The 21,502-nt window shown below is 36.7% G+C and overlaps 1 protein-coding gene across 1 annotated transcript in view; it reads left to right on the top strand.

Moving 5' to 3' along the window:
* The window catches only part of LOC127835765 (diacylglycerol kinase delta-like), an 88,507-nt gene extending 68,208 nt beyond the window's left edge, over nucleotides 1-20,299 (top strand). The window contains exons 28-33 of the mRNA XM_052362204.1: nucleotides 5,280-5,360; nucleotides 6,140-6,235; nucleotides 7,063-7,179; nucleotides 13,169-13,277; nucleotides 16,034-16,173; nucleotides 17,638-20,299. Of these exons, the coding sequence (XP_052218164.1) occupies nucleotides 5,280-5,360; nucleotides 6,140-6,235; nucleotides 7,063-7,179; nucleotides 13,169-13,277; nucleotides 16,034-16,173; nucleotides 17,638-17,748 (654 nt within the window). The 3' untranslated portion in view covers nucleotides 17,749-20,299. The remainder of the gene's footprint in view (nucleotides 1-5,279; nucleotides 5,361-6,139; nucleotides 6,236-7,062; nucleotides 7,180-13,168; nucleotides 13,278-16,033; nucleotides 16,174-17,637) is intronic.
* Nucleotides 20,300-21,502: the final 1,203 nt, after the last annotated feature.

Raw genomic sequence — 21,502 nt, 5'->3', positions numbered from 1 at the left:
AGCTTATGTGACTGTGTGATGTCTGGCGTCAGTTGTGCGTGTGTGTGTGTACGTCAACAATTTGTTTGTGTAGACAGTAAAGGTCACAGTTTTCATCCAATATTTATGAAATTTGGTCAGAATGTTTATCTTGATGAAATCTGGGTTGGGATTGTATTTGGCTCATCTGGGGTCAAAAACTAGGTCACTAGGTCAAATAATAGAAAAACCTTGTGTAGACAATAGAGGTTTAACAGCATTAGGCTCAGACAATATGCAGTTTATATTGAGTATTGCGTTTATATCGCATCTAATTTTATTATAAGAAAAGCTATTTTTAAACTACTAAATTTTTATCAAAGCACCGCATCCACACTGCAAAGTATTTTATATTATAAATGGTACAGCCCAGTAAAATCGGGCTGACAATATTATGGCCGTTTTCTGTTTTTTTACGCAGAGTTTAATGTTAAGCAGTGTGCTCTGGCAATGGTTTTTAACAGAAGTCCCGAGGGTAAATAACCCCATTAGTCAGTCAGTCAGACGATAGAGGTCACAGTTTTCATCCAATCTTTATGAAATTTGGTCAGAATGTTTGTCTTGATGCAATCTGGGTTGGGATTGTATTTGGGTCATCTGGGTTCAAAAACTAGGTCACTAGTTCAAATAATAGAAAAACCTTGTGTAGACAATAAAGGTCTCAGTTTTCATCCAATCTATTTTAAATTTGATCAGAATGTTTATCTTTCTGAAATCTGGGTTGGGATTGTATTGGGGTCATCTGGGGTTAAAAACTAGGTCACTAGGTCAAATAAAAGAAAAACCTTGTGTAGGCAATAGAGGTCACAGTTTTCATCCAATCTTTATGAAATTTGGTCAGAATGTTTATCTTGATAAAATCTGGATTGGGATTGTATTTGGGTCATCTGGGGTCAGAAACTAGGTCACTAGGTCAAATCATAGAAAACCCTTGTGTATGTAGAGGTCACAGTTTTCATCCAAACTTAAATTAAATTCAGCCAGAATGTAAATCTTGATCAAACCTGTGTTGGGATTGTTTTGGGGTCATCTGTGGTCAAAAACTAGGTCATTAGGTCAAATCATAGAAAAACCTTTTATGTAGACAATAGAGGTTGTAGTCTTCATCTGATCTTAATGAAGTATGGGTCAGAATGTTTATCTTGATAATATCTGATTTTGGATCGTATATGGGTCATCTGGGGTCAAAAATAAGGTCAACGGGCCAATTCTAGTCAAACCTTGTGTAGATGAAAGAGATCACAGTTTTCATCACGTCTTAATGACATTTTGTCAGAATGTATTAATTAATAAAATCTTTCTTGGGATTGTATATGGGTCTGAAAGAATTTAAATTGATGTAGCAAGGTTAGTCAGGCGAGCGATTCAGGGCCATCATAGCCTTCTTGTTAAAGGATTCATTTCAAACCCTTAGATACTGATAAGCAGCAAACAGCATAAAACCTGAACAGACTGCGAGTTACTCACAGGCTGTTCTGGTTTTATGCTGTTTGCACATATCCATTTTCACTTTGCTTCTGAGTGGGAAAGGGTTAAGTTTAGAACAACAAAAGATTCTTGATAAAAATGGGCCCCAGGTTCCACAATGCTCACCCATGTTTTTGCCTCATTCAGTTACCAGGCAGGAGTGTTCTAGCCCAACAGGTTTTACATCAGTTTCCTTTTGTCTCTCACTCTCCCCTGAGAGTTTCGTAGAGCTGTGGGGAATCGCTCAGTCAAAAGATGATGACTTTGTTACGAATAAGAATGAAGCTGCTTTGGTGAACTGAATGTAATGAATTAAGTGCAAGAGAACTGTATTGGAGATGGGAATGTGAAGCAGATACCACACTTTTGTACCAAGACATAAATTCACAAAAGGCCCCTGAGGATAAATCTAGGAAAGCCTAAGAAAATTCCTTAAATTTGTCAAATTCTTTAAGTGTCTGGCTATGGTATTTTTAGCCGGATTTTTTTCGAAAAAATCTCGGCTTATAGATTGATGTTGTCGGGGGGGCGGGCGGGCGGGGTGGCGGCGTGCTCGAAAATGTTAAAGTTCTTATTTCATGGTATAACTTTGGTATGCTTGGACCTAGAGTCTTCAAACTTGACATGAAGGTTGGCCAGGATTAACAGATGACCACTGGTCATTTCAAGGTCATTCATTTGAAGGTCAAGGTCACTGTGACCTTCAATATAAAAAATGTTAAAGTTCTTATAACTTTGGTATGCTTGGACCTAGAGTCTTGAAACTTGACATGAAGGTTGGCCATAACTAGTTAGTAACCACTGGTCATTTCAAGGTCATTCATTTGAAGGTCAAGGTCACTGTGACCTTGAATGTAAAAATGTTAAAGTTCTTATTTCATGGTATAACTTTGGTATGCTTGGACCTAGAGTCTTCAAACTTGACATGAAGGTTGGCCAGGATTAACAGATGACCACTGGTCATTTCAAGGTCATTCATTTGAAGGTGAAGGTCACTGTGACCTTCAATATAAAAATGTTAAAGTTGTTATAACTTTGGTATGCTTGGACCTAGAGTCTTGAAACTTGACATGAAGGTTGGCCAGAACTAGTAAGTAACCACTGGACATTTCAAGGTCATTCATTTGAAGGTCAAGGTCACTGTGACCTTGAATGTAAAAATGTTAAAGTTGTTATAACTTTGGTATGCTCGGACCTAGAGTCTTGAAACTTGACATGAAGGTTGGCCAGAACTAGTAAGTAACCACTGGACATTTCAAGGTCATTCATTTGAAGGTCAAGGTCACTGTGACCTTGAATGTAAAAATGTTAAAGTTCTTATTTCATGTTATAACTTTGGTATGCTTGTACCTAGAGTCTTCAAACTTGAAATAAAGATTGGCCAGTACTAGAAGATGACCACTGGTCATTTCAATGTCATTCATTTGAAGGTCAAGGTCACTGTGACCTTCAATGTTAAAATGTTAAAATTGTTATAACTTTGGTATGCTTGGACCTAGAATCTCAAACTTGACGTAAAGGTTTGCAAGCACACTTAGATGACCACTGGTCATTTCAAGGTCATTCATTTCAATGTCATTCATTTGAAGGTCAAGGTCACTGTGAACTTAAATGTTAAAATGTTAAAATTGTTGTAACTTTGGTATGCTTGGACCTAGAATCTCAAACTTTGCTCATGCCTTGAAAAGTACTTACATTTCATTTTGACCTTTGAACAATATTTCAGTAATTTAAGTATTGCATTGACAAAAACACGAAAGGTACTTTCCTGTCATTTAAATCAAAAATCCGGCTTCAATGCGGTCATCTCCGACCGCGGAACTCTTGTTACTTATTGAAACATTTATATCTTTTATAACAAGTAAATATTGCAACTGTGATTAATATTTTAACCTTTTGTATGCAGAAAACATAAGATTTCTTAAAGAAAAAACTTGATCTTAAATGTTCATTTAATTACAGTTAAGATTATGCGAAGAAGCTTTGTGATTATTGGCTCAGGGCCAATAGCAAGTTAGGTTCAAATTCCCACTACTATACAAATAATACTATAATGTCATTATTAATGAAGAAATGTATTTTGGGGAAAAAAAGATGTTTCATATGCAGGTCAGAACAAACTTCTTGTTAACGTCATCATCTTTCAACTTAGTGATTTACCATTGTTACTGCATGCCTGCCATATTGTAAATCTGTGTAGTAACTTGCTTGCAAAACCCTGAGTTTTTTTGTTGTTTTTTTGTTGTTGTTTTTTTTAACCTGACCCCTTTTATAATGATAATCTGACCCTTGCTCGGGTGAATGACGCTAAAATGTCGTCCCAGATTGCACAGGCTGATCTGCTAGACTGCACAGGCTAATCTGGAACCACAGTTTATATTCTTGTTTGATTAGTCATGTGTGCACAGTTTTTAAACTACACCTGCACGGATATGCAAAATCATGTGCAGAAATGTTGATTATAATTATAGTGACTTGGTTGTTAAACATAGTTTGAAGAAAAGTACCTGTATTAGTATTGTTTGTGATATGTTAGAAATAAGCATAGGATTTAGGTGTCATGTTATTGAAAAAAAAATACATATTTACTTCTGTACTCAATAGTGTGACCGGTCTGAAAATTACACTTCAAATTTTTATTTGCAGTTCAACGAGACCGTGTTTTCATTTATCTTTATTGGTTGTTATAAAAATCTTATATTTATAAATAATTCTGATCTTATAATAATTCAGATGTTATAATTCATACATTTGTAAACTTGCATATGTGTTCGTATCATTTGACCGTATCAAGAATGTTTTAGCTATAGCTGTAGATTTTTCTAAATGTTTTCAGTGGCTTTATTTGCTGACAACAAGTTATGTTTAGTGGTTTCTGTAAATCCTGGGCCTGTATCCGTCAACCCCTTCTCAGACATAAAAATAAAGAATATACTTTGACCCAAGAAAATTTGTTCCGTGGTTTAATATATATAGTCTTCAAATGTAGCTTATGCCATAATTTAATTTTTTTAAATGAATATTTGTGTGATGAGATGTTTAAAATCTTGTGTCATATTGCACTGTATTATACCATCAAGGCATAACAGAGGACTTATGGTTTTCGCTCTGTGTGTCTGTCTGTCTGTCTATGAGTCTTTCTGTCACACTTTTCTGGATCCTGCAATAACTTTAAAAGTTCTTGATATTTTTCATGAAACTTGAAACATGAATAGATGGCAATATGGACATTATGCACGTTATTTCATTTTGTTTCTACATCAAAAATTATGGTTGCTATGGCAACAAATAGACTAGAAATACTACTGAAAATGGTTGTTTTCTCGATCCTGCGATAACTGTAAAAGTTCTTCATATTTTTTCATGAAACTTGAAACATGGATAGATGGCAATATGGACATCATGCACGTCATTTTATTTTGTTCCTACGTCAAAAATATTGGTTGCTATGGCAACAAATAAAAAAATATAAATTGATAATGGTTGAGCCAGTAGGGGACATATATTGCTTGGCAATAGTCTTGTTTAAATGTTCTTTATTTTAAAACTTAATCTGAGAATTGATTGGGGGAAAACCGGCCCTGTTCCCTTTTCATTTTGGATGTGAGACTGTACATGACAATATTGTAGCTGCTTAAGTCACTGCAAAATATTATATAAGCAACTTTATGCGAAAATGGTTCTTATGCCATTTGTGGTCAGTATAGCTTCGAACTAGCCTGCATGCACACGCAGACTGGTCAGGAGCTTAACTGTCCAGTATAAAGTCACGCAAGTTTTCCTGGTCTCATTAGCGGACAGGACAGCCCATGACCAGATCGCATGAATGCCATTTTCGCATGAAGAGGCCCACATTATGCCGTTGCCACGTAGAGGTAAAGATCTAGGCATGTTTTGGCAGGTAGTCAGGCATGTTTAGCAATATTAATATTTGAAACAAAAAAGTTAAGTCTGTTATTAATATTATTTGTTGGCTGTTTAAGAATGACCACTAATTGTAAGAAAGTTGTTTTAAAATCAACTAAACAAGGGCCTTTATTTCTCATCTTTTGCTTAGAATAACAGCTTTATGCTCTTAAGAATTCATCTTTAAATTGTTACAATTTTGGCGTTGAAGCTACATTATATACGTGCAAAAATATTTAATGATTATGCAATTTATACTCAACTGCACTATATTTAAGTAACAGATTAGCAAGCAGTGAAGCCTTCCATCCTAAAACTGGTAAAAAATTAAGTTTGAAAAAAAACTCTTAAGAAATCCATATGGGGCAAGAATGCTAAATCATTCTTCTATGTGTCATGGCTGTTACCACCCTCAGGCCCTGAAGGGAAAAAACAAATAGGTATAGGCCCTGTTCTGTGAAAAGGGGGTCTAATGCATGTGAGTAAAGTGAAGTCCCAGATTAGCCTGTGCAGTCTGCACAAGATAATCAGGGACAAAACTTTCCGCTTGTATGATATTTTTTGTTTAAAGAAAGTCTCTTCTAAGCAAAAATCCAGTTTAGGCGGAAAGTTTCATCCCTAATTAGCCTGTACAAACTGCACACTCTAATCTGGGACGACACTTTCACAGAGCATGGCCCATATTGTCATAGCTTGTGTTCCTAGAGTTGAAGAATTTTATAATAACCTTTGACCCCCTATTTTGTAGCCCACCTTGAGGAGTCAGGTGGTGGACTTTGTGCACAGCATTCGTCACCTAACACGAGAGACGAGCACGTTTCTATCAGAGAAAGCTCTAGACATGGTGAGTTATATGATCTTAAAAATACTGATTAATTTACAATTAATACAATGCTGGTTGGTTGGGATTTAGTATGGGCTGGTTTAGATTTAGTATGGGCTGGTTTTGATTTAGTATGGGCTGGTTAAGATTTAGTATGGGCAGGTTGGGATTTAGTATGGGCTGGTAGGGATTTAGTATGGGCTGGTTGGGATTAAGTATGGGCTGGTTAAGATTTAGTATTGGCAGGTTGGGATTTAGTATGGGCTGGTTAGGATTTAGTATGGGCTGGTTGGGATTTAGTATGGGCTGGTTAAGATTTAGTATGGGCAGGTTGGGATTTAGTATGGGCCGGTTGGGATTTAGTATGGGCTGGTTGGGATTTAGTATGGGCTGGTTAAGATTTAGTATGGGCTGGTTAAGATTTAGTATGGGCAGGTTGGGATTTAGTATGGGCTGGTTGGGATTTAGTATGGGCTGGTTGGGATTTAGTATGTGCTGGTTAAGATTTAGTATGGGCAGGTTGGGATTTAGTATGGGCTGGTTAAGATTTAGTATGGGCTGGTTTGGATTTAGTTTTGGCTGGTTGGGGTCTAGGTCAAGATCACAGCTTCAAAATAAAAGGAAACTGTTTCCATTTGAGAACAGATTGAGCTTTAGTAATGGAACCTTACAGCTTTCGCTTTGGGAATACATTTAAGGTGAGAATTGGTCAAGGTCACTGTTTCTAAAAATAGAATAAATTACAATGAAAAATAGAAATTTATTTTCAGCTCAATAAAGAAAACACACATAAAGCATATAAAACAATTGCTTGCCATGGCCTTTTGATGTTTCTTGTTTCTTTTCAGCATTTGCGGGCCGACCTCGGGGAGAAATTGGGTCAGTGTGTCAATCAACTGGAGGAAGAGACAAGGACACTAATGGAGATCTGTAACATTCCAGCTACACCTCTGTCTCAGGAAGAGGTCAGTACTCAATAATCATAGTATTTTTCAGATTAAAAAAGAACTAAGATTTAAAATTCCTTATTTCATTCATATAGGTCCTTTATGCAGAATTGTCAATGTTTGCTTTGGTGAAACAGTAATTGTAGTGTCATCCTTCTTTTATTGTTGTGTACATGTTTTGGTTCAAATTTGAAGACATTATTCCTTGGATTGGTTGGAACTTTACAGCCCAGGTATTGCACATTTAGAAAGAACTTGATGTTGGGAAAAATGCACTTAATACATGTCGAGGGCTGCCCGCAAGACTGTCTTAACTGCATATTTTTACAAAATTGACTTTATTGCATTTTTATACCTGTTAGCATGTTTTACATCACTGCAAAATAAAGTTTTGCTTTATTCTTAAAGCAAATAGTGTATATGTCTATAATGCAATATAGTCTTATCTCATTCTGCAAATAAAAATTCCTGCAATACAGTAGTAAGTCAACTTACTACATTATTGCACAGACATTTTATTGATCTTCATGGTATTTGTTCCTGCAATACAGTCTCAGTCAACTCAATGTGATGTCATAATGTTGATGGCATCATCAATTTATCTTGAAAAATGGTTTTGTACAACATCTTGAGTTATTTTCAAACTCATACATCTCATATTTTACCTACAAGATCATATTTTTGATGCACCTTTTTAAAACCATGCCAAAGGTAAGACTATTAAATTATCAAGTTGTTGTTTCTTTAATTTAAGCATCCCAGTTAATACTTTTATATAATAGTAGATAATGAGATTTAAGCATTACTTAATCTGTAAATTATTCATTGTGCATGTAAAAAAGCATTGGTTTTCTTTTGCACATATAAAAATATTAATTGGTCACACGGGTACGCTGGAAATGTCCCAAACCACCACACGTAATGCGCGATATGTCCCACCTAGTAAACTTTCCCCATTTAGAACTATATCTGCCTCACTGCGATCCCTCAGGATGGAAATTTGAACCTCGATACCCAGTATGGTAACCATTGTTTCACCTGTTTTCTGCTCCAATTTCGTAAGCATTGGGACCATGACCACGTTCATGGGCGGTCTGTTTCCGGTATCCACGTGGACCGCCGCCACCCGCACCAACAGGATACCTATCCTGGTGTCGTTCGTTGTACCACCAGTTCCCTTAGTAGGGGCCTTCCACAGGGTACTCAGCGTAGCCTTCTTCATTTCGGAGCAGCTTACCCAGTTGTCGGACACAGGGATCAACGCCTGAACTTCCAAAAGAGTTGGACCATCGCCCCACAGCATCCAGCAGCTGCTCAACCACCTGGGTCAATTTGTCGACCGACGGCCCACTGAACCCATCTGGAGTGGGTGCCTATTTCACCTCATGAACCCACCTCGATTCTTCTTGCAAATCCTCTTGGGAATCCCTTGGAGCTGCAGCGCAAGCGGACTGAACATGGCTATATATTTTCATCCTGTGCATTGCATCCACCCATCAATGTGGGTGACTGCAGGCTTACATGCTTGCCGACCTCCTTGTCAAGCAAACCTTGACAAAACTTCTGTCACTGCCTGCTCAGTGGTGTATGCGAAGGGCAGATCACAAAACGCTGTGGTTGCCAGTGTCAGTGCCCGCTCTGACCAATGGTCTAGGGACTAGCCTACTTCCTGATGGGCAACATTGAAACGCCTCTGCACAGTGGCGGGTAGCTCCATGGCACCACTTCCAACCAGCCATTAATCTTTGCGTACTGCTCCAATTTGCCTTTAAATACAAACCAATTTCTCCTCCCATCATATAGCAGCCTGGTCAGAACATCCCGATCCTGGTGGGTCGGGGGATTACTTGGGACCGGGGGGTTACTCAGAACAGGAAGATTGTTGGGGACAGGGTGGGGGTGCGTCACCTCCATGGGAGTTTCTCTGGATATCGCCTGCACTTCGTGACAGTCAACCGCGCTCTGATGCGTACCTGACAAATGGGCTGTTAAAGGGGCCTCTAAGTAAGGTAACAGAAACAGGTCACTACATGGATTAGATAGTAGCTCTCTACCGGGGCCTTTCCAGGGGCAAACCAAGCGACTTGAGCGGGACGAAGATCCTTGATGCAAGATCAAACGGTATCAGCATGCCTGTCAACACCACATGGTCCAGCTGCAACAACAGACGCTTGGGGAACAAAGGCACTAGACACCTCACGGCTTTTTACCGCAGTGCTATTATAGCTGGACAACTCCTGCTGGCTGTTACCAGTGGGACTCTGATAATTAGACACCTCACAGCTGTTTACCGCGGTGCTATCATAGCTGGACAACTCCTGCTGGCTGTTACCAGTGGGATTCTGATAACTAGACACCTCACTGTTGGTTACTGCGGTGCTATCATGGCTGGACAACTCCTGCTGGCTGTTACCAGTGGGATTCTGATAACTAGACACCTCACTGTTGGTTACTGCGGTGCTATCATGGCTGGACAACTCCTGCTGGCTGTTACCAGTGGGATTCCAATAAATAGACACCTTACGGTTGGTTACCGCGGTGCTATCATAGCTGGACAACTCATGCTGGCTGTTACCAGTGAGATTCGGATAACTAGACACCTCACTGTTGGTTACTGGGGTGCTATCATGGCTGGACAACTCCTGCTGGCTGTTACCAGTGGGATTCCGATAATTAGACACCTCACAGTTGGTAACAGTGCTTCTATCATAGCTGGACAACTCCTGCTGGCTGTTACCAGTGGGATTCCAATAAATAGACACTTCACTGTTGGTTACATCGGTGCTTCCATAGCTGGACCACTCCTGCTGGCTGTTACCAGAGGGATTCCGATAACTAGACACCTCACGGTTGGTTACAGCGGTGCTATCATAGCAGGACAACTCCTGCTGGCTGTTACCAGTGGGATTCCGATAACTAGAAACCTCAAGGTTGGTAACCGTGGTGCTATAAACCGGACACACATGGCCGGCGGTCGGGATGACCTCATCACTCGTGTCCATTTTGCTGACGTCCTGATCAGCGGCCGCACTGGGACCTACTGCAGCCGCCTCCTGGTCGGCCTTATGGTTGTCTAAAGGTGTAATTGATAATTATTGTATTGTTATCCCACCAGTAACTCAAATAGGTCATATTTTAGCATGGCAATATTATACAGAATGATACTGACGTTCATGTATGAATAATACTTATTTTTATTCACCAGTATGTTCTAATGCACAACAATAAACTAGAATGCCATCATGAATTTGCATAAGTGCTGTTTACTGTGAAACCATTATTAATCGTCAGGCATTAATTTTCATAAATTTCGTCAGTCGACCGATCGGCGAATTTAAGATCCTAACGAACAATCATGCTCTAATTGTTTGAACAAAAACAAACACCAAGTTGAACAATATTTTAAAACTTTACCGTAGACATGAGGCATTAAATTCAAACATAATCCATGCACACATTCACTGCTGTTTCGTAATCAAGATGAATCCGGTTTTGACACAAAGGGATGTAGATTAAACAAGGTACTTAACTGACACGTGACACTTCTTTAAAACGCGTGTGCATTACAGCTGTATCGAATGCGTTGACTTCGTTTATGTAGAATGGTAATGAATTAGCGCTAATTGTTTATAACTTTATTACCCATTTGGTGCATTGTGTTTTTCAGGGGTGTTGCATATTAGCCGTCATGCAGCGAATGCCGATGAAAGACAATAAACCAAATGAAAAGATGACAATGTGTGATCAACATGCGTATTTATCACAAATTAATAAAGAATATTTTAATTGCTGTTTGTTGTTTGATTGTTTGCGTTTAACCACACTTATTACTATTTTATATGTATCAATTTATTTATTTTTGAATTATTGACATTATTGATTTATATATCGGTAGTTTACTTTTTAAGAACAAACACACACATAGAGTTTCTAATTTTAATGTTGATATCAGAATAAAAAAGCATTTTATTTGAAAAAAAACACTTAACAAACTGGAACCTCTTTCGTATAACACAAACAGTTTTAAAACGGTATTGACAGCATTTTAATAAAAATCATACCAACTAGAACACGTACCCAATTGGCAATTGGCTTCGTTGTTACTAACACTCGTTAACGGTTATTCGATCCCACTTGTCCGTTAATCATAACAATGAACGTGTTAATGGCATACATTAAGAGGGTCCATTACTGTCCCTTGATAACAAAAGACTAGTTAATTGGCATGTGACAAACAGGCCCCACCTCCTGCAGTGATTCTCAAGTGTGTTCCCGCATTCGTACCATGATTTTTCGCAACTGCGATTGATCGTGAATATGTCTTACACACAAATCGGATATTGACTGACGCATTTTTTTAAAATTCAAAATCAGAAATCGGCGAATTTAAGTGCTGACGAAATCGTCATTTTTATAAAAATGACGAAATTTTGTGCTGTCGAAAATAAATGGTTTCACAGTATTTGTATCAACAGACCTGTCAACTATACTTGCTGTTAAGTTGTTAAAATGGACAAGAACAATGTCTTGGTTTATAAATGCTACATACATTAGACATTATTATTCTAATTTGAATGATACTTTAAAACTTTGTTCAGAAATTTGTTTTATTGTTATTTCTTAATTATTGTTTAACTTGATAAGGTATGTCTGACACAGCAAAAAATAGAGGTAGTTCTTACTGAAAACTTTATCAATTAATAATTATATAACATTAAAATGGAGTAATAAATGTTACATTTTCTGACATTAACATAAAATGAACAAGAGCTGTCACCATAGGATGACTTATGCCCCTTATAAACGCTTGATAGAAGTTTTTTCAAAACCTACACACAGATTTCGAAACCTAAACGCAGACCCTAAGTTCAAGGTCAAGGTCCCAGGGGTCAAAATTTGTGTGCATATGGAAAGGCCTTGTCCATTAAACACATGCATGCCAAATATGAAATTGCTATCTGAAGCGACATAGAAGTTATGAGCATTTTTCAAAACCTAAACACAAAGTGTGACGACAGACGGACGGACAGAGGGCATAAAGATTATTATACAAAACAATTTGCCTGCTGTCAGTTACGATTGTTATTTTATTGGTTCAAGTTCTATCTTATGTGTGCACTGAATTATTGAAATAACTGGAAACTTATGATTTTATAATACAAAATGGAGCAAATCATGAAATATTTAAGAAATGTAATGTTTTGCCTATCTATAAAGAAAATAAGGTTAATGATAATCAATTTGCAGTATTTTCCATGTTTATGTACTCTTTGATCAGGGAATGTGTATAAAAATATTGACAATACCATTCAACTTTGTTAAATTGTTCACACCAAATGCCAAATATATGCAAATATGCAAATTTCTAGTGAAACATGTGTTGAAAAAGTAAAAAAATAGAAAAGTTCCCTTTTTAAGAATGTTAATGTTATTTCTATAACCCTTACTTTTGTATTGCAGAGAAAAAAAAGTATTGCTTACCATTAATATTTCCTGCAATACTGTAGTAAGTTGACTTACAACAGTATTGCAGGGAATTCAAAATCCCGAACATGTCCAATTTCAGCGCAAGAGAGTAGTAAGTCAATTAAATGTACAAAGTTATTATTTTTATAAAGATATATTTTCTTGATTAAATGAAATATGTTTGTTTCTCCATTCTTTAATAAAATGTGAAGTATTTTGTTGTTAACATTAAGAATGGAGAAAATGTGCTGTTTTTTGCTTCTCCTGTAAAATTTCAAAAAAGGCAGTTAAGACAGTCTTGCGGGCAGCCCTCGATGTATGTAGGGTGTAATCCTAGATAACCTGTTGCAGTCTGCACAGGCAAATCAGGAACTTAAGTTTCTGCTTTTATTTTATATGTTTTAAGGAAATCTATGTAGAAAGTGTCTTCTCTGATTAACGTGTTGGACAAAACTTTAGGAACATACATTAAGCCCAGTTTTCCCAGAACATACCTCTAATTATGCTCATCAGCATTTTACATGTTTTGCTGCCGTTTCAGTTGTTATCAACTGCAGAGATCAAACAGCGACCAAAGCCCGGCCGCTTCAAGCAGGTTGTGAGCAAGCTGAAGGGGAAGAAGGATAAGGAGAAGACCTACATTCCATTAGGTAGATATCAGATTACCAGTATAGGGCCTATATTCCATTAGGTAGATACCAGTATAGGGCCTATATTCCATTAGGTAGATACCAGTATAGGGCCTATATTCCATTAGGGAGATACCAGTATAGGGCCTATATTCCATTAGGTAGATACCAGTATAGGGCCTATATATCATTAGGTAGATACCAGTATAGGGCCTATATTCCATTAGGTAGATACCAGTATAGGGCCTATATTCCATTAGGTAGATACCAGTAAAGGGCCTATATTCCATTAGGGAGATACCAGTATAGGGCCTATATTCCATTAGGTAGATACCAGTATAGGGCCTTTATTCCATTAGGTAGATACCAGTATAGGGCCTTTATTCCATTAGGTAGATACCAGTATAGGACCTATATTCCATTAGGTAGATACCAATATAAGGCCTATATTCCATTAGGTAGATACCAGTATAGGGCCTATATTCCATTAGGTAGATACCAGTATAGGGCCTTTATTCCATTAGGTAGATACCAGTATAGGGCCTTTATTTCATTAGGTAGGGAAACCAGTATAGGGCCTATATTCCATTAGGTAGATACCAATATAAGGCCAACATTCCATTTGGTTTATACCAATAAAAGACCTACATTCCATTAGGTAGATACCAATATAAGGCCTACAATCCATTTGGTAGATACCAATATAAGACCTACATTCCATTAGGTACATACCAATATTAGACCTACATTCCATTAGGTGGATACCAATAAAAGGCCTATATTCCATCAGTAGATACCAATATAAGGCCTACAATCCATTAGGTAGATACCAATATAAGGCCAACATTCCATTAGGTAGATACCAATATAAGGCCTACAATCCATTAGGTAGATACCATTATAGGGCCTATATTCCATTAGGTAGATACTAATATAGGGCCTACATTTGATTAGGTAGATACCAATATTAGACCTACATTCCATTAGGTAGATACCAATATAAGGCCTACAATCCATTAGGTAGAAACTAATATAGGGCCTACATTTCATTAGGTAGATACCAATATAAGGCCTTCAGTCCATTAGGTAGATACCAATATAAGGCCTACAATCCATAAGGTAGATACCAATATAAGGCCAACATTCCATTAGGTAGATACCAATATAAGGCCTACAATCCATTAGGTAGATACCAATATAAGACCTACATTTCATTAGGTAGATACCAATGTAAGGCCTATGTTCCATTAGGTAGATACCAATATAAGGCCTACAATCAATTAGGTAGGTACCAATATAAGGCCTAAATTCCATCAGTAGATACCAATATAAGGCCTATATTCCATTAGGTAGATACCAATATAAGGCCTACATTCCATTAGGTAGATACCAGTATAAGGCCTATATTCCATCAGTAGATACCAATATAAGGCCTACAATCCATAAGGTAGATACTAATAGAGGGCCTACATTCCATTAGGTCGATACCAATATAAGATCTACATTCCATTAGGTAGATGTCAATATAAGACCTACTTTCCATTAGAAAGATACCAATATTAGACCTACTTTCCATTAGAAAGATACTAATATAGGGCCTACATTCCATTAGGTAGATACCAATATAAGACCTTCATTCCATTAGATAGATACCAATATTAGACCTACATTCCATTAGGTAGATACTAATATAGGGCCTACATTCCGTTAGGTAGATACTAATATAGGGCCTACATTCCATCAGTAGATACCAATATTAGACCTACATTCCATTAGGTAGATACTAATATAGGGCCTACATTCCATTAGGTAGATACTAATATAGGACCTACATTCCTATAGGTAGATACTAATAAAGGGCCTACATTCCATTAGGTAGATACTAATATAGGGCCTACATTCCATTAGGTAGATACCAATATAAGGCCTACAATCCATTAGGTAGATACCAATATAAGGCCTACAATCCATTTGGTAGATACCAATATAAGGCCTACAATTTATTAGGTAGATACCAATATAAGGCCTACAATCCATTAGGTAGATACCAATATAAGGCCTACAATCCATTAGGTAGATACCAATATAAGGCCTACAATTTATTAGGTAGATACCAATACAAGGCCTACAATCCATAAGGTAGATACCAATATAAGGCCTACAATCCATTAGGTAGATACCAATATTAGGCCTACAATTTATTAGGTAGATACCAATATAAGGCCTACAATCCATTAGGTAGATACCAATATAAGGCCTACAATCCATTAGGTAGATACCAATATAAGGCCTACAATTTATTAGGTAGATACCAATATAAGGCCTACAATTTATTAGGTAGATACCAATATAAGGCCTACAATCCATTAGGTAGATACCAATATAAGGCCTACAATCCATTAGGTAGATACCAATATAAGGCCTACAATCCATTAGGTAGATACCAATATAAGGCCTACAATCCATTAGGTAGATACCAATATAAGGCCAACATTTCATTAGGTCTTGTAACTCTTTACTTCAACACCAACGTTGCAAGAAAATAATTGCAAGTTGAATCATTCAGAAAATAACACCCCTGGATTTTAAATGGCCTCGGAAAATATTAAAACTACAGTATTTAGCATTTATACATAGTTTTTGTGTATGGTTCAGTTTAAATTTTACAAGCTACCTGTTACTTGTTTTACTAGTCAATTAAACATTCATGTTATTTATTTTACATAAAATGGTCATGGTTTTAGCTGTAAAACTTAACGGTTGGTACCTATTTCCAGTGTACAACGTGAACACATGGACGGCAGAAGACGTTGGCCAATGGCTGGACAACATGTCCCTGTCGGAGTATCGTGACTCATTCATTCGGCACGAGATCAGGGGCCAGGAACTCCTTAGTCTAGACAAGACTGACATTCAGGTGAGACCTAGTATGGGAATGTATTTGATGCTAGTCGGGTCCAGGTCACTGATACTCAAAGAAGAAAATACAGTGTCAAGGTCATCGATACTCAAGTAGAAATACAATTTCAAGGTCAAGGTCACTGATTCTCAAAGTAGAAATACAGTTTCAAGGTCCTGATACTCAAAGTAGAAATACAAGGTCAAGGTCACTGATACTCAAAGAAGAAATACAGTGTCAAGGCCATGTATACTCAAAATAGAAATACAGTTTCAAGGTCATGGTCACTGATACTCAAAAGTAGAAATACAGTGTCAAGGTCACTTGAGTTTGGATTGAGAAATTGCATTCAAGTTGTGTATGTAGGTAGTGTATTATCAGACCTAGAATGATATTGTGTTTACGAGCTTGTTGGGTAGAGGTCACTGTAAATGGAAAAGAAAAACTGTTTCAGCTCATTTTCTGTTATTTGGTATAAGGTATTATATGGCAATTATTTATACAGATAGCAGACCTGGATTGGGTTCGCATTTTGAGGCCTGTCAGGTTAAGGTCAAGGTCACTTGAAGTACAATTTAAAAAAAAATTGCTTATGCCTTTCCCACTCAGTGCATATTGCTATGTGAAAACAGCATAAAACCAGAACAGCCTGCGAGTAACTGGCAGTCTGTTCAGGTTTTATGCTGTTTGCTGCTCATCAGTATCTAAGGCAGGGTGGAAATGAAGTTTCTAAGGGACAACAAATGCATCAAAATTATTATCTATGTGGTACAGGGTTAATATCTAGAGATTGAAACAAGGTATTGCACTGACGTTGTGTGTGTAGGTTGTTTCGTGTAGAGCTAGTCTAGGATTGCATTTTGGGTCAGTGGAATATAGGTCAAGGTCACTGTTGCTAACATAGAAAAACAGTTTTTGCTCAACAAATTGAGTTTGGATGGAAGTGTTATTATAAAGTTATGTGTGTATGTAGCTTATCTGCAGACCCAACTTGATACGGAACCTTAATTATTTAAATGAAATGAAATAAATTTGTTAAATGTTGAAGATCATGTTTCATGGTATTTGGGAGGTTTCTTGTTGTTTCCATTATTGTTTGTGCCATCATTTGCACAAAAATTAGTACATGCTTTGGTTGTCAATGTAACATTTAAACAGGCATATTTGTATGCCCCCGGATCAAATGATCAGGGGTATATTGTTTTTTGCCTGTCTGTCTGTCAGTCATTCATTCATTGTTTGTGTGTGTCCCAAAACTTTAACCTTGGTCATAACTTTTGCAATATTGAAGATATCAACTTGATATGCATGTGTATCTCATAGAGCTGCACATTTTGAGTGGGGAAAGGTCAAGGTCATCCTTCAACGTCAAAGGTCAAATATATGGCTTTAAAGCTGCGCAATACGGGGCATTTTGTTTCTGACAAACAAATCTCTTGTTTTTCTACTAAGTTGACACTATTTTATTTGGTTTATTTTCAGGATCTCGGGGTACATAAAGTAGGACACCTGAAGAGAATTCAGCATGGCATTAAAGAGCTTGTCAGCCGTATGGCAGCCATGGAAAAGTACTGCAACAATTATGGAAACTAAATAAACATGTGTGCATTAATTTTGTGGGAAATGTCAACTACGGTGATACAAACAGCAGAAACAGCTGTGGAGGAAAATTAGTGTGGGCAGAAATGAAATTAGCTGGTATGATTTCTACGATTGAATAGAAGTTCTATTCTCCTTTAAGTTGAAATTTACAAATTGAAGTCATGTACCTTTTCATCATCGATAGTCACTGAAGTGAGCTGGTTATTTATGTTGCCGTGAATGTTTACAAAAATATTTACTGTAACATTGTTACTTGTAAAATATTTAAACAATGTTTTCCATGCAATACAAAACATGACATAGTATTGTAATTTTTGCAATAAAAGGCCACACAAGAACATTTAATTGAACTTATAATGTTGTGGCTGGACAAAAATGCAGAGAGGTGAACTCTGTTTGACCATTTGATATTTGTATTTCATATTGAACAAAAAAAGTGGCCGTTGAAAGTTGTTACAATTTATGTTTTATTTATTTTTATGTGTGGATGGAATTGCAGAGCATTCCATAGGGTATCATGTATGTACATACAGTGTTTCTGTGTGTGTTCCTTGCTCTGTAATTTCTTGCTCACTTTGTCTTCTATACCAAAGGCTAGATATACGAATGCCATATTTTGTTTAATAAACACTTCTTCCGCTATTTGAATACAAGGAAAAGAAAGAAGGGGTACATAGCCTACTGTTTCTATTTCCATCGTTGTACCATCTTAGTTGGTTGATACGCATTTATGAACATTTAATATTAAAATGTTGTTAAAATTGTTTGTACATGTACATATAAATGTCAAAAATTTGAAAACTTGATATTATTCTTTCACAAAATATTTTGATTCGGAAGAAATGTCAGGGTTCTTTTACGTGTATTAAAAAATGTACCAAAGTGCGTATTTGCATTTATGGTCATGTATTGGGTTCAAAATTTAAACTCTCGATTAAAGAATTAATTGACATGTGCCCATCACTAAATGAGGCGTGTAATGTGAAAATGGGTCTTATGCCATGTTCTGCCAGTGTAGCTACTGACTAGTGTGTGCATTTGCGCAGTCTGGTAGGGGACCTAACCAATCAGCTAAGGAGACCACAGAACCGTGCGGAACATTATAGCTGACAGGGTAGCTGCTGACAAGATTGCACCATACGCGCAGGCTTGTCTGGAGCTACGCTGGCAGCATATGGCATAAGACCCATTTTTGCATGACATTGGTCAGATTTATGATTGATTTTATGCTGATATACACTTGCTGTTACTAACTGTAATTATATGCCAATTATGTTTGATTGTTGTTAATCTGGTATTAAAAGTTTCTAATCAGCTAATAATCTGTACACTGGACGTTATTATGGAAGAACAATAGAAAATAAAGATTATCTTGTACTAAGGTATATAATCCTCTTATTACTACTACATGACATAAAGATCTCTGATTTAGCACAGACCATGAGTACATTACAATTAAAGTTGCAATATCAATAACCAAACTATAATATAGTGACAAAAAAAGAAGGAAAAGGCATTTTGAAATTATTTTTGTTAATGTACGCTGTCTCTCATATGTTTTTATGTGCATGGGCTTAACACCGTTTAGAAAGGAAGAAATTTACTTTGAGTGAATTATTGTCCCCTGCCGGTTTCACCAGAGGGCACTTATGGTTTTCGCTCTGTGCATCTTTCTGTCTGTCTGTCTGTCACACTTTTCTGGATCCTGCGATAACTTTAAAACTCCTTCATATTTTTTCACTTGAAACATGTCAATATGGACATTATGCACGTCATTTCATTTTGTTTGTATGTCAAAAATTATGGTTGCTATGGCAACAAATAGAGTAGAAATACTGCTGAAAATAGTGGTTTTATGGATCCTGCAATAACTTAAAAAGTTCTTCATATTTTTTCATGAAACTTGAAACATGAATAGATGGCAATATGGACATTATGCATGTCATTTCATTTTGTCCCTACGTCAAAAATTATGGTTGTGATGGAAACAAATATTTAAAAAAAATTGACAATGGTGGAAATTCTGACAATGGTGGAGCCGGTAGGGGACATATATTGCTTGGCAATAGTCTTTTTATGTCTGTTTGAAACAGTGTAGTGACCAGACGTGCTAAGGTAAAATGTCAGCACATATTCACAAAAGAATGCTCTTATATGATGTAAGGACAGCATTACAGAATTGCATGTCATAGTTTTTATTGATATTGCAACTTTAACCCTTTGCCTTTCTAATACGTATTTTGATGCATGCGTAGTCCCTTAGAACGTTAAATTTAATTAAAAGCCTTTCTTACTAGATTCAAGTTTCAAAGGCTTCATTTCACACCCTTTGATACTAATGAGCAGTCTGTTCTGGTTTTATGCTGTTTGCACATAGCCATTTTCACTTTGCTTCTGAGTTGAAAAGGGTTAACAAGTTATACACTTTGTCTTCAGATATTAATTGAGTTTCATGTTAGAATGGTATAAAAACTATATGTTTCAACTCCATAGAATTTTGCACATAAATTTTTTTTTATTTTTACATCCTCCATACATTTAATTAATTAAAATAAAAGATAATTGTTGAACCTTTAGCAACATTTTGTGTAAAAATCGATTTCAATACGCATGCTTTTTAGTTCATGTTGTTTTGTATACTTTTTGTCGAGCCCACTTGCTCCTAATAGCAGTCACAAGGATCGACGGTATGTGCGTGCTGGCTTGCCTCTTAGCTTGTCTAAAATGGAAATTTGTAACTCATGATGCAATTTTGAAAGAACTTGTTAAAAATGACCACCATCATAAGACGAGGTGTTGTGTGTTAAACTTTGTGCTCATTTCCTCAAAGATCAAAGGTCATACAAATTTGACCTTTGAGATCACTCAAAGGTCAAATTTGTCCATAAAACAGTTTGTCCTGAAGGTAACTTTGTTATTCCTGATGCAATTTATAAATAACTGATCATAAATGGGTCACCAACAAGGCCAGTGCCCGTAAGGTCACGCTGAAGGTCAAAGGTCAAACATATGCAATGTGCAGCTTGTTTACCCTTTACCACTTAGATACATATTTTGACCCTTTTGTAGTCCCACAGACAGTTAAATTTAATTAAATACCTTTATCACTAAATTCAAGTTTTAAAGGCTTCATTTCCAACCCTTAGATACTGATGAGCAGCAAACAGCATAAACCTGCACAGAGTGCGAGTTACACACAGGCCGTTCTGATTTTGTTGCTGGTTTCAAAAGCCATTTTCACTTTGCTTTAGATGGGGGAAAGGGTTAAATAATCACAATGTATATTGACAATGGGCTCACAATGTTAGCAACAGGAATCAAGGATATATTGCTGTCCATCTTTCACATAACTGTTTCTGACAAGTTGTCATAGTTGACATTTCTGTGTGTTCCGAAATCTGTTAAGATCTTTATTTTTGTACCCTTTCTAGTCCTTTTCATATATTGTTGATAACTTATGTACGAAACATGCAGCTATTTAGTGTGTGTTTTTATTAGTAATATGTGTGTTGTCTGATCAATAATGTCTCTTTTCTTGCTTGAACAGGTGCATTTTATCTTAGTCTTGCATATTGTCAGTAATTTGTTGTTGAGAGAAATCATTTATCCCTTTCCAATTTAGATACTTATTTAGACGTGTTTGTAGTCACATGGAAAGTTATAGTTAATTGAAGACCTTTTTACTAGAGTCAAGTTTTTAAGGCTTCATCTCCAAACCTTACTGATTAGCAGCAAACAGCATAAA

The sequence above is a fragment of the Dreissena polymorpha genome, chromosome 6 (assembly GCF_020536995.1).
Source record: "Dreissena polymorpha isolate Duluth1 chromosome 6, UMN_Dpol_1.0, whole genome shotgun sequence".
Lineage (NCBI taxonomy): Eukaryota > Metazoa > Mollusca > Bivalvia > Myida > Dreissenidae > Dreissena > Dreissena polymorpha.
Note: the sequence above shows the minus strand (reverse complement) of the source record. Positions and strands in the feature narration are given on the sequence as shown.